Source organism: Coregonus clupeaformis, chromosome 23 (assembly GCF_020615455.1).
Source record: "Coregonus clupeaformis isolate EN_2021a chromosome 23, ASM2061545v1, whole genome shotgun sequence".
Lineage (NCBI taxonomy): Eukaryota > Metazoa > Chordata > Actinopteri > Salmoniformes > Salmonidae > Coregonus > Coregonus clupeaformis.
The window spans coordinates 18,625,983-18,640,272 of NC_059214.1; the positions used below are offsets into that span (position 1 = coordinate 18,625,983).

The following is a 14,290-nucleotide window of genomic DNA, read 5'->3' on the forward strand; positions in this document are numbered from 1 at the left end:
TTTAAAGGCGCAGTCAACTTAGTGTATGTAAACTTCTGACCCACTGGAATTGTGATACAGTGAATTATAAGTGAAATAATCTGTCTGTAAACAATTGTTGGAAAAATTACTTGTGTCATGCACAAAGTAGATGTCCTAACCGACTTGCCAAAACTATAGTTTGTTAACAAGAAATTTGTGGAGTGGTTGAAAAACGAGTTTTAATGACTCCAACCTAAGTGTATGTAAACTTCCGACTTCAACTGTATACACCCATTGATTCTTAAAGAATATAACTTATAAATGCCTCATGAGTTTAGTAAAACTGTCGTAGCACATCAGAACCCAAAATATAAGCTTGTTTTAATCCATTGTTTGTATAGCCTCAAAACATGGTTAAAACCAAAGAGATCCTATTAAATTACTATTATTATTAAAACTATTAGTATTCTAATTCCTAATTATATGGTTAATACTATAATCTTACTATCATGGATGGTCAGTCCTTGCATCCATAGCTCTGTCTATGAATTTGAGAGTAGTTACATTTCTCCAGCCCCATCCCTCAGCTGTTTACCAAAATAGCGGTGGGGTGTCCACTTTGTCATTGATATTGTTTGAAATGCAGATTGCCCCTTTAACAATAATATATTATATTAACATATTATTATATATATATATATATATATATATCAAAAATATATATGGATGAGAAATAGAATAGGGTGGGGAGGGGGAAGCACCCAAGTAACAGCTATCTTTATTGATGTAGACCATGGGTGTCCTTTACTATCAGGCATAGCAGTGAGTGCATTACTCAGTAACATTTACAGTCATTTTGCATGTTGCCTAGCACTACATACATTATTATATGGCATGAAGCATTCAATGTGCAACTTCAAGCTTTGGGCACTTAAAAACATCTGAGGTAGCAGAGGAAAATCGGTACATTGTAAATCATCCTAAAAGGTCACAGTTTCATTTCCTGTTCCTTCTGGATTGGTTGATCCAGTTCCAGTCACACAGTGTTCCCTGCTGGATAGCAACAGTAGGCTCCTTTGGCATCACAAGCTGAGAATGCACACTGCTGGGTCATATTCATTAGTGCACAACATAGCAAACGTTTTACAATGAAAATTAGAGTTTCTTATTTTACAAATTCAGGTAGACTCCTCCCTGCTTCGGCCTGTTTTATTCTGTTTGGTTTCTAATGAATTACCACCCAGTTGAGGGTTTCAGTGTGGTCCTGAGCATGCTTTTCTCCCGACCAATAACAGTACATTGGGGGATGCGCCAGCCAGTGGGCTAGCTTACCTAGCTAATCTTTGATGTCCTTGAGTACAGTCACCTGAGAGACGGTTTTCTTGACCCTCAATGCGGTGAGGCGAGCTGCAGCATTGGCGTACCAGCACTCACGCATCAGCTTGCCTATCACCCGCAGTGCCTGACGAAGGAGGGATTTTTATCAAATCAACAGGCCCAGATTTTACATGGTCAGACCAGGTTTTTAATGGTAATTTAGCATAGGCTCTTATCCAGAGCAACTTACAGTAAGTGCATTCAACTAAGGTACAATGCCTTCAGAAAGTATTCATACCCCTTGACTTATTCCACATTTTGTTGTGTTACAGCCTGAATTCAAAATTGATTAAAAATAATAATCTCATCCATCTACACACAATACCCCATAATGACAAAGTGAAAACATGATTTTAGAAATGTTTGCAAATATATAGAAAATAAAATACATAAATATCTCATTTACGTAAGTAGTCACACCCCTGAGTCAATACTTTGTAGAAGCACCTTTAGCAGCGATTGAGTCTTTCTGGGTAAGTCTCTAAGAGCTTTCCACACCTGGATTGTGCAACATTTGCCCATTATTATTTTCATAATTCTTCAAGCGCTGTCAAATTGGTTGTTGATCATTGCCAGACAAACAATTTCAGGTCTTGCCATAGATTTTTAACTAGATTTAAGTCAAAACTGTAACTTGGCCACTCAGTAACATTCACTATCTTCTTGGTAAGCAACTCCAGTGTAGGTTTGCCCTTGTGTTTTAGGTTATTGTCCTGCTGAAAGGTAAATTCATCTCCCACTGTCTGGTGAAAATCAAATCAAATGTTATTGGTCACATACACATATTTAGCAGATGCTCCAACAGTGCAGTAATATCTAACAATTCACAACAATACATACAAATCTAAAAAGTAAAATAATGGAATTAAGAAATATTTAAATAAATATTATGAAGAGCAATGTCGGAGTGGCATAGACTAAAATACAGTAGAATAGAATACAGTATATACACATACAGTGGGGGAAAAAAGTATTTAGTCAGCCACCAATTGTGCAAGTTCTCCCACTTAAAAAGATGAGAGAGGCCTGTAATTTTCATCATAGGTACACGTCAACTATGACAGACAAATTGAGGAGAAAAAAATCCAGAAAATCACATTGTAGGATTTTTTATGAATTTATTTGCAAATTATGGTGGAAAATAAGTATTTGGTCACCTACAAACAAGCAAGATTTGTGGCTCTCACAGACCTGTAACTTCTTCTTTAAGAGGCTCCTCTGTCCTCCACTCGTTACCTGTATTAATGGCACCTGTTTGAACTTGTTATCAGTATAAAAGACACCTGTCCACAACCTCACACCTCCAAACTCCACTATGGCCAAGACCAAAGAGCTGTCAAAGGACACCAGAAACAAAATTGTAGACCTGCACCAGACTGGGAAGATTGAATCTGCAATAGGTAAGCAGCTTGGTTTGAAGAAATCAACTGTGGGATCAATTATTAGGAAATGGAAGACATACAAGACCACTGATAATCTCCCTCGATCTGGGGCTCCACGCAAGATCTCACCCCGTGGGGTCAAAATGATCACAAGAACGGTGAGCAAAAATCCCAGAACCACACGGGGGGGACCTAGTGAATGACCTGCAGAGAGCTGGGACCAAAGTAACAAAGCCTACCATCAGTAACACACTACGCCGCCAGGGACTCAAATCCTGCAGTGCAAGACGTGTCCCCCTGCTTAAGCCAGTACATGTCCAGGCCCGTCTGAAGTTTGCTAGAGTGCATTTGGATGATCCAGAAGAGGATTGGGAGAATGTCATATGGTCAGATGAAACCAAAATAGAACCTTTTGGTAAAAACTCAACTCGTCGTGTTTGGAGGACAAAGAATGCTGAGTTGCATCCAAAGAACACCATACCTACTGTGAAGCATGGGGGTGGAAACATCATGCTTTGGGGCTGTTTTTCTGCAAAGGGACCAGGACGACTGATCCGTGTAAAGGAAAGAATGAATGGGGCCATGTATCGTGAGATTTTGAGTGAAAACCTCCTTCCATCAGCAAGGGCATTGAAGATGAAACGTGGCTGGGTCTTTCAGCATGACAATGATCCCAAACACACCGCCTGGGCAACGAAGGAGTGGCTTCATAAGAAGCATTTCAAGGTCCTGGAGTGGCCTAGCCAGTCTCCAGATCTCAACCCCATAGAAAATCTTTGGAGGGAGTTGAAAGTCCGTGTTGCCCAGCGACAGCCCCAAAACATCACTGCTCTAGAGGAGATCTGCATGGAGGAATGGGCCAAAATACCAGCAACAATGTGTGAAAACCTTGTGAAGACTTACAGAAAACATTTGACCTGTGTCATTGCCAACAAAGGGTATATAACAAAGTATTGAGAAACTTTTGTTATTAACTTATTTTCCACCATAATTTGCTAATAAATTCATTACAAATCCTACAATGTGATTTTCAGGATTTTTTCTAATTTTGTCTGTCATAGTTGACGTGTACCTATGATGAAAATTACAGGCCTCTCTCATCTTTTTAAGTGGGAGAACTTGCACAATTGGTGGCTGACTAAATACTTTTTTCCCCCACTGTATGAGATGAGTAAAGCAAAAATATGTAAACATTATTAAAGTGGCCAGTGATTTCAAGTCTATGTATATAGGGCAGCAGCCTCTAAGGTGCAGGGTTATGTAACCGGGTGGAAGCTGCCTAGTGATGGCTATTTAACAGTGATGGCCTTGATATAGAATCTGTCTTTCCAGTCTCTCGGTCCCAGCTTTGATGCACCTGTACTGACCTCGCCTTCTGGATGATAGCGGGGTGAACAGGCAGTGACTCGGGTGGTTGTTGTCCTTGATTATCTTTTTGGCCTTCCTGTGACATCGGGTGCTGTAGGTGTCCTGGAGGGCAGGTAGTTTGCCGCCGATGATGCGTTGGGCAGACCGCACCACCCTCTGGAGAGCCCTGCGGTTACAGGTGGTGCAGTTGCCGTACCAGGCGGTGATACAGCCCAACAGGATGCTCTCAATTGTGCATCTGTAAAAGTTTGTGAGGGTTTTAGGTGCCAAGCCAAATTTCTTCAGCCTCCTGAGGTTGAAGAGGCTCTGTTGCGCCTTCCTCACCACACTGTCTGTGTGGGTGGACCATTTCAGATCGTCAGTGATGTGTACGCCGAGGAACTTGAAGCTTTCGACCTTCTCCACTGCGGTCCTGTCAATGTGAGAACACACCCTTCTGGGGCCCCTGTGTTGAGGATCAGCGAAGTGGAGGTATTGTTTCCTACCTTCACCACCTGGGGGCGGCCCGTCAGGAAGTCCAGGACCCAGTTGCACAGGGCGGGGTTCAGACCCAGGGCCCCAAGCTTAATGATGAACTTGGAGGGTTCATTCCAGATGGAATAGGGCAGTGTTCAGTGTGATGGCGATTGCATCGTCTGTGGATCTATTGGGGCGGTAAGCAAATTGAAGTGGGTCTAGGGTGTCAGGTAAGGTAGAGGTGATATGATCCTTAACAAGCCTCTCAAAGTACTTCATGATGACAGAAGTGAGTGCTACGGGGCGATAGTCATGTAGTTCAGTTACCTTTGCTTTCTTGGGAATAGGAACAATGGTAGACATCTTGAAGCAAGTGGCGCCGACAGATAGGGCACCTCTGCTTCTAGCTCCTACGCAACTTTGCAGCATTTTTTTTGTGTCATTTCTTACATTATTAGCCCAGGCATTTTGTGTTATTACATAGAGCCGGAAATAACTTTTGGATATCAGACCGGCGGTAACTCACCAGCATTACGACCAGGAATACAACTTTCCCGAATTGGATCCTTTGTTCGTACCCCCCAGGGCAATTGAACTGATTCCAGAGGCTGATCCAAAACACCGCCGGCGGAGAAGAGGTAGCCGGAGTGGACTTCTAGTTACTCGCTAATGTTCAGTCTCTGGATAAAAAAGTAGACGAGCTCAGGGCGAGAATCTCCTTCCAGAAAGACATCAGAGATTGTAACATACTCTGTTTCACGGAAACATGGCTCTCTCTGAATATATTTTCTTCGTCCATTCAGCCAGCTGGGCTCAGTACATCACGCAGCCAGGAATAAAGAACTCTCCGGGAAGAAGAAAGGCGTTTCATGATTAACTACTCATGGTGTGATTGTGATAACATACAGAAACTCAAGTCCTTTTGTTCACCTGACCTAGAATACCTCACAATCAAATGCCGACCATATTACCTCCCAAGAGAATTCTCTTTGGTTATAGTCACAGCAGTGTATATTCCCCCTCAAGCAGATACCACGACGGCCCTCAAAGAACTACACTGTACTTTATGCAAACTGTAAACCACATATCCTGAGGCCGCATTTATTGTAACTGGGGATTTTAACAAAGTAAATTTGAGGAAAACGCTACCGAAGTTCTATCAACACATTGACTGTAGCACTCGCTCTGAGAAAACGTTAGACCACTGCTAGTCAGCTTTTTTCGAAATCCCTACAAGGCCCTCCCCCGCCCTCCCTTCGGCAAATCTGATCACGACTCCATTTTGATCCTCCCTTCCTATAGGCAGAAACTCACAGGAAGTACCCGTGCTAAGTACTATTCAACGCTGGTCTGACCAATCTGAATCCATGTTTCAAGACTGTTTTGATCACGCGGACTGGGATATGTTCCGGGTAGCCTCTGAGAATAACATTGACGAATATGCGTATACGGTGACTGAGTTCATCAGGAAGTGTATAGGAGATGTTGTACCCACTGTGACTATTAAAACCTACCCAAACCAGAAACCATGGATAGATGGCAGCATTCGCACAAAACTGAAAGCGCGAACCACCGCATTTAACCATGGCAAATGGGAATATGGCCGAATACAAACAGTGTAGTTATTCCCTCCGTAAGGCAATCAAACAGGCAAAACGTCAGTATAGAGACAAAGTGGAGTCGCAACTCAACTGCTCTGACACGAGACGTATGTGGCAGGGTCTACAGACAATCACGGACTACAAAAGGAAAACCAGCCACGTGGCGGACACCGACGTCTTGCTTCCGGACAAGCTAAACACCTTCATCCACTTTGAGGATAACACAGTGCCACCAACGCGGCCCGCTACCAAGGACTGTGGGCTCTCCTTCTCCGTGGCCGATGTGAGTAAGACATTTAAGCGTGTTAACCCTCGCAAGGCTACTGGCCCAGACGGCATCCCTAGCTGTGTCCTCAGAGCATGCGCAGACCAGCTGGCTGGAGTGTTTATGGACATATTCAATCTCTCCCTATTCCAATCTGTTGTCCCCACTTGCTTCAAGATGTCCACCATTGATTTACGGAAATCCTCTAGGATTTTGCCTGTGCTTAGCTCCATTCCGTTTATTTTTTATCCTTAAAAACTCCCAAAGTCCTTAATGATTACAAGCATACCCATAACATGATGCAGCCACCACTATGATTGAAAATATGGAGTGGTACTCAGTAATGTGTTGTATTGGATTTGCCCCAAACATAACACTTTGTATTCAGGACAAGAAGTTAATTGCTTTGCCACATTTTTTGTAGTATTACTTTTAGTGCCTTGTTGCAAACAGGATGCATGTTTTGGAATATTTATATTCTGTATAGGTTTCCTTCTTTTCACTCTGTCAATTAGGTTAGTATTGTGGACTAACTACAATGTTGTTGATCCATACTCAGTTTTCTCCTATCACAGTCATTAAAGTATTTAACTGTTTTAAAGTCACCATTGGCCTCATGGTGAAATCCCTGAACGGTTTCCTTCCTCTCCGCCTGTATCTTTGTAGTGACTGGGTGTATTGATACACCATCCAAAGTGTAATTAATACATTCACCATGCTCAAAGGGATATTCTTTGTCTGCTTTTTAAAATGTTTACCAATCTACCAATAGGTGCCTTTCTTTGCAAGGCATTGGAAAACCACCCTGGTCTTTGTGGTTGTATCTGTGTTTAAATTCACTGCTCGACTGAAGGACCTTACAGATAATTGTATGTGTGGGGTGCAGAGATGAGGTAGTCATTCAAAAATCATGTTAAACAGTGAGTCGATGCAACTTATTATGTGACTTGTTAAGCAAATGTTTACTCCTGAACTTATTTAGGCTTGCCATTACAAAGGGGTTGAATACTTATTGACTCAAGATATTTCAGCTTTTCATTTGTAAAGATTTCGAAAAAACATAATTCCATTTTGACATTATGGGGTATTGTGTGTAGGCCAGTGACAAAAAAACCTCAATTAAATCCTTTTTAAATTCAGGCTGTAACAACAAAATGTGGCTGTAACAACAAAATGTGGAAAAGGTCAAGGGGTGTGAATACTTTCTGACTGCACTGTAGGTAACACAACCCTATATCACAGTCATCGCAAGTAAAAACCTATATAAAAACAGCAGCTCAATTTACAGAGGTACAATTCAAAATGCTAACCAAGCCACAATACAGTATACTGTATTTACCCTATGGCCCTGTAGTTTTTAAAGCAAAAAAATTATAAAATATCCCAGTCTAGGGTTGCAAAATTCTGGTAACTTTCACAAAATTCCCAGGCTTCCCGGTTGGAGGATTCACAGATTTACTGCTGATTACAGGAATCTTCCAACTGGGATTTCTGGAAAACCTGGACATTTTGGGAAAATTACCACAATTCAGCAACCTTATTACAGTCAGAATCTTATCTCACCTCGCAGCTCTGCCACTGGTTGGGAATGTTGGGTCTCAGTTTCTGGTCACAGACGATCTTTCTCATGTCCTCCACAGAGGGATCTGAAGGTACCGTATCATAGTAAGGCAACTGGAAATCTTCTTGAAGTCCTGTGGGAAAAAAAAGACATTTTTTTTTTGATCAGTGCCCTGGCACAAATGTACCTCCCTTCATCAGTTCCATGGCAATATTAAACATTTTGTTTATTCATTATCAGTGGTAATATAATCATTCTTGAAAAAGGTCCCAAACAGTGAAAATCATGTTTTTCATCCAATTTGATGATATTTGGATGAAACCAGTTCATAGTAGGTTGATCCAAGTATTGAAAATTACAGTAGCTGGTACATTGACAAAGTTCATAATAAAGTTACTGGTCCCCTCCCTCCCACCAATGTCAAACACTTGGATTCAGGAGGCAGTCATTACTTCTGGCATTATGCAACGTCACATAACGCTGGACATTATATACACCAATGGTGTAGTGTCAAATATTTTTATAACTAAACCAAGATAGACCACAGCCCGTCGTTTCAAATGGGAACAAATGAGTCACAGTGGGCAGAACAAGCAAGGAGGTGGGCAGAGCCAAGCACGAGCTAGCGAGATCCTATTGGCGCAATCTAGCATGCATTTGCATATTTCCATTAGGTTACGCCTACTCTGTGAAGTGTGCGTGTGCAATAACTCAATTTGACTTTGCACTCCTTCTAAACAACGGCATTTTTTAAAACTTTGGCAAAGGGTAACGTCTAAAAAACATAGTCCAATCGGTTCGTAACATATTTTAGTTTTGGGAACAGAAAACTGTATTGCGATTAAATGTTTCATAGATGAGAAAATTAGCAGAATGTCGTCCAAACTCCATCTCGTTCCATCTTCTCCCACTGCCGGCCACAGGACTTCCTCTCACTACCATATTTGGTAGTGAATGGAAACGCCAAGCGGATGCTTCACATTTATACAGTACCAGTCAAAATTTGATTTGAATGTTGTCCACAAAAGGAGTTGCGGTGTATATAATATTTGTAATTTATTTAATAATATTTGTAATTTATTTAATTGTGTGGGTTATTGTCGTTTGTCTCATTGGGGCTAATCATCATGATTGGGGGGTTATTATTACTTAACTTTCCATCTCCTTTTGTCTTTCCACTATCATCAAGCTGTGTAATGAGACATTTTAGAAAATTCACACAGCTTCCCAGTCAACCACCGCAGCAGGAATGCTGTGATACAAAATCACAGCATATCCCCCAAGGCAAAGAAGGGGGATATTCTGTGAAGCCTGTGAAGACCAACCCAACATACTGTAAGTCATAGTTATTCATTTCAAATCAACTGAGCATTTCAGGCACACACATTGAAAAGTTTCAGCAAAAAGTGCATGACCAAATATTGCATATTTCAAATTGAGTGCTTAAAAAATAACAGAAAACACATTGTAGAATGAGTAGATCACTACATAAACGAATTGATAGCATCATAACTCAGAGCAGTAAATAAAAGGAAATTAAATTCACTACCCATTTAACAAACATTTCCCTTTTCAAAAAAAAATGACATGCTAGGTAGACAGGCTCCTGGATCTTCTTTTCAATGAGGTCACCCTTGATCCAGCGCCGTATATGGTGAAGCTGTGTGCGCTGTCCATCCCAGGACCCCAGTTTGCCCAGTGTGAGAAGCCTGACAAGGAGGAGGCCATAGCTGGATTTGTGTCCCACTTCAATCTTGGGAATGACTGAAGCCAAGTGGGTGACTGAAGCCTGCTTGACTGAAGCAGGGCACATGGATCCCCCTCCTCTCCCGCTCCCCTCCCCATCAATCTCTGTAGTCGGTTGCATTTCCTAAAGCCTAAGTAATTCACTTTTACGTGATATGATATCATATTTTGTTACATTACTTTTTAAAGCATTCAGACGGGAGATGAGTGTTACAAATTGTACAAATCAATGGCGGCCGGGTGCCTATATTAGGCTTATGGATCCCCAAAAAAATATTCTGTCAAATGATGTCTTACCATTATTTCTCACCTTTATTTCTCATGAGTGTTCATGTTGATCAATAATTTGGCTATACTGGCCCATTGTAAATTATCAAATAAATGTCTGATCAATAGATACTATTCTGAACATAGTAATTTATCATGTTAATGCAGAGGCACCAATAAAGTGTCCAGTACACTTATTGAATGCTGTTTTTATGTACATTCCCTTATGTCTAAGCTTTTAAGGTGACTCAGGCTTTACTCATTCTTGTGAAGAGGTGTATCAGTGAACTGTATTTTGTAATTATACTGAACAACTAAAATATAAACGCAACATGTAAAGTGTTGGTCCTATGTTTCATGTGCTGAAATAAAAGATCCCAAAAATGATCCATACACACAAAAAGCTTATTTCTCTCAACTTTTGTGCACAAATTTGTTTACATCCATGTTAGTGAGCATTTATCCTTTGCCAAAATAATCCTTCCACCTGACAGGTGTGGCATATCAAGAAGCTGATTAAACAGCATGATCATTACACAGGTGCACATTCTGCTGGGGACAATAAAAGGCCACTCTAAAATGTACAGTTTTGTCACACAACACAATGCCACAGATGTCTCAAGTTCTGAGGGAGCATGAAATTGGCATGCTGACTGCAGGAATGTCCACCAGAGCTGTTGCCAGAGAACTGAATGTTCATTTTTTTACCATAAGTGTCACGTTCATTGAGTACAGGATTGGACCAAGGTGCAGCGTGGAATGCATACATGTTTATTTATTAATTAAACACCGACAAAACAACGTAACGTGAAGCTCACAATGGCTACACACAAACAAGCCAAACCAGTCCATTAAAAAAATTGGAGGCCCCTTACACTTCAGTGTTGTGATGCAAAAATTATAGCAAAATGTATAGCGCATAGAATTAAAAAGGTATTGTCGGATATTATTCATTCTAATCAGACAGGTTTTTTACATGGAAGATACATTGGAGATAATATAAGGCAAGTATTGGAAACAAAAGAACACTATGGAAAATATGGGAAACCAGGCCTGCTATTCATAGCAGACTTCGAAAAGGCATTTGATAAAGTACGACTGGGGTTTATATATAAATGCCTGGAGCATTTCAATTTTGGAGAATCTCTTATAAAATGGGTCAAAATCATGTATAGTAACCCTAGGTGTAAAATAGTAAATAATGGCTATTTCTCAGAAAGTTTTAAACTGTCAAGAGGAGTGAAACAAGGTTGTCCACTATCAGCATTTCTATTTATTGTGGCCAGATGTTAGCTATTAAAATCAGATCCAATAATAATAGAGGATTAGAAATCCAGGGCTTAAAAACAAAAAGGTGTCATTGTACGCTGATGATTCAAGTTTTCTTTTAAATCCACAACTAGAATCCCTCCACAGCCTCATAGAGGATCTAGATACATTTTCTAACCTCTCTGGATTACAACCAAATTATGACAAATGTACTATATTACGTATTGGATCACTAAAAAATACAATTTTTACATTACCATGTAGTTTACCAATAAAATGGTCTGATGGTGATGTGGATATACTTGGAATACATATCCCAAAGGAAATAAATGATCTCACTTCAATACATTTTAATAGAAAGTTAGCAAAGATAGATAAGATCTTACTACCATGGAAAGGTAAATACCTGTCAATTTGTGGAAAAATGATTATCCCAGTTTACCTATTTGCTTATGGTCTTGCCTACACCTAGCGAACGTTTTTTTTAATTATACGAGAGAAAAAAAAACATTCCATTTTATTTGGAATGGCAAGCCAGACAAAATTAAAAGGGCCTATTTATATAATGAATATGAATTTGGAGGACAGAAATTATTAAATATTAAAGCATTAGACCTATCACTAAAAGCTTCAGTCATACCAAAGTTATACTTAAATCCGAACTGGTTCTCAAGCTAAGGTAATATTTTATGTATCATTAAGGAAAATGTTGGGAAATGTCTAAGATAAAATATAGTAAACATGATTGACATTTTATAAGTCCAGATGCATGTTTAAATAAGGAATATAGTCAATACAATGTGTAAACATGCTTAAATGAATGTATGCATTTTATTTTTAAAAGTGTCTGAGCCACGTCACCAATATAATGAGATAAGGGGAAGAGGCCATATGGAAAAGCGCCCATGGTCTTTTGGAGTAAACAACATGTGTTGTTGGACTTTGAAAGATAATAGTGGCGTGGCAGTTAAAGAAGTTAATCAGTGATCTTAAGGGGAGTAGCTTTGTAAGCTATGTATACATGACTGTGCATTTGTGTGTTATATAAGAGATCTCTAAGCAAAAGAGAGACAGTTGTTCCATGGAGCAAGCTCGGCTTTGTTATGCAATAAAGTCTAATTCTTGGATTCACAAGCTCCGGTCTCTTGAGAAATATATCTTTAAGTTGACTACTTTTCAGTCAAATATTTCTACCACATAATTGGCGAGCTTTTGCCAGGAGTTGAAAAATAGGGACCAGAGACGGTATACATCTGCAGTTGTGAAACGGCTTGGACGGACCATACAAACAAAAGCGGCCTCTTTTAAAAGGTAAGCCAAGTTCTTACTTATATAGTATAACGTTTGTGTGGTCCGATCCGGGGCTCGGCAACATCTAAAGAAATACCAAGTAGGTCTCTCCAAATTTAAGAACCAGAAAATTAAAAACTAGGAGCTTTTGAATTTAAGAATACATGTCGCTGTTGTTTGTCTGAACCATCTGTTCAATTGATTTGATTCATTTGATTCATATGATTCATTAGATTCATCCTGCTGATCGCTTTGTCTGAGTCATTTTGGCACGGGTGGTTGTCCATCTGGTTGAGCGATCAGACAATAACATGTTAAGTCCTGCGAATACCGCTCTAGACGTGTAGTGGAAGTGAATCGTCTTGAGGACTGCTTAGGTAGGCAGAAATCCTGTGTAATACCGCTCCTTTTTCTGTGTTGAGGAAGTGTAACAGAAAAAAATAGGGCAGAATTTACAGGTCGCTTAGGAAAGCGTAGTAGAAGTCCAGGTGTGTCGAGGAAGTGTAACACCTAGGGGGCTAAATAAATAGAATTCCTGTGGATACCGCTTTGGAGAGCTAAAATTAGCACTCCAGAGGTCTGAACGGGCAGGTGGCTACCTACGGTTACCGCTCTAATGAGAAATTCTTTGTTAGAGGTCTGCTCGGGTAGGTAGGGCATCATCCTGTGTTGTGGTGATGCCAAAATTAGGTAGGGTCGATCAGGTAAAAAAGTTAGGTCATCCGGCGTAGGTGACACCATAAATTGGAGTAACACCGGTCATCCTGAGTAGGTGAACGGGTTAAATAGCTACCAGGGCTTCAAAATATTGAGAAAGTGTTAAATAGAGTAGGTCTGCTCATCTCGTATGGGTGAATGGGTTGCTTGGGCGGCTGTGAGTCATTCAACTGTCTGATTCATTTGGGCACAAGTGGCTGCTCATCTGTGTGAGTGAGAATAATAAGAAATCCGGCAAGTAAATAGCCTTTCTGTAAGGAAAGGAAATATATTTGAGGTTGTTTGAAGCTTCTGTCTGATGGAGAAAGGGCGTGCCCAATCTCACATTAGGAAAGAGAAGAATAAATGGTGCGTGGATATTCATTGACCAACTGAGTGTAGAAAATTCACGTTACCAGGAGGCGTAGAATAAATCCTGTTGGAGGAACAGGTCACGTGTACCGGTGTGGTCATATGACGTCTATGCATTGTATTTTGATAAATCTTTTAGGGTATGTTTCTGACATTATATTTAGAAACTTTAGAGGTGATATAGTATTATGATAAATTGACTACAGTAAACTAATAACTAGGATAGGGTTAACATTCCAAATTTGGGCCCTTTGATAGAATAAAATATTCCTGTAGGTTATACAAATAGTAATTAAGGGCGTTTGAGGACAACATTGTATAAATATGGAATAAGAGTGGTATAATGGTGTAAATTAGTCGCACTCTGAAGTTTGAATGATGAGATATAGAGGTGTGTTTGATAATTATATATACGTTGGAATAATAAGCTTTTCTTGTAAATTACATCTTGGAGTTTCGTACAACAATGCCTGTCATAGAATTTTGTAGGATCAGGGAATAGTGACCAGCATATATGATTCTAGGAGGATTCTATGACTGAGGGAAAGGATTTGGGTAATTTGTTGTTTGTTCCGCTGAGACTAGATGGTGATTAACTGATTTGTGGCAATAAAGAATAATTAGAAACATGAATGGTTTGGTAGATATGAATATATTGGAATATAATGAATTTTATGTG

At 40.0% G+C, this 14,290-nt stretch overlaps 1 protein-coding gene across 1 annotated transcript in view; it reads right to left on the bottom strand.

The window, feature by feature from the left end:
* Positions 1 to 736: 736 nt before the first annotated feature.
* LOC121536271 (activin receptor type-1C-like) overlaps positions 737 to 14,290 on the bottom strand; it is a 62,976-nt gene continuing 49,422 nt past the window's right edge. The window contains exons 8-9 of the mRNA XM_041843537.1: positions 7,974 to 8,104; positions 737 to 1,423 (exon numbers count right to left, since the gene is read on the bottom strand). Coding sequence (XP_041699471.1) covers positions 1,298 to 1,423; positions 7,974 to 8,104 — 257 coding nt within the window. The 3' untranslated portion in view covers positions 737 to 1,297. The remainder of the gene's footprint in view (positions 1,424 to 7,973; positions 8,105 to 14,290) is intronic.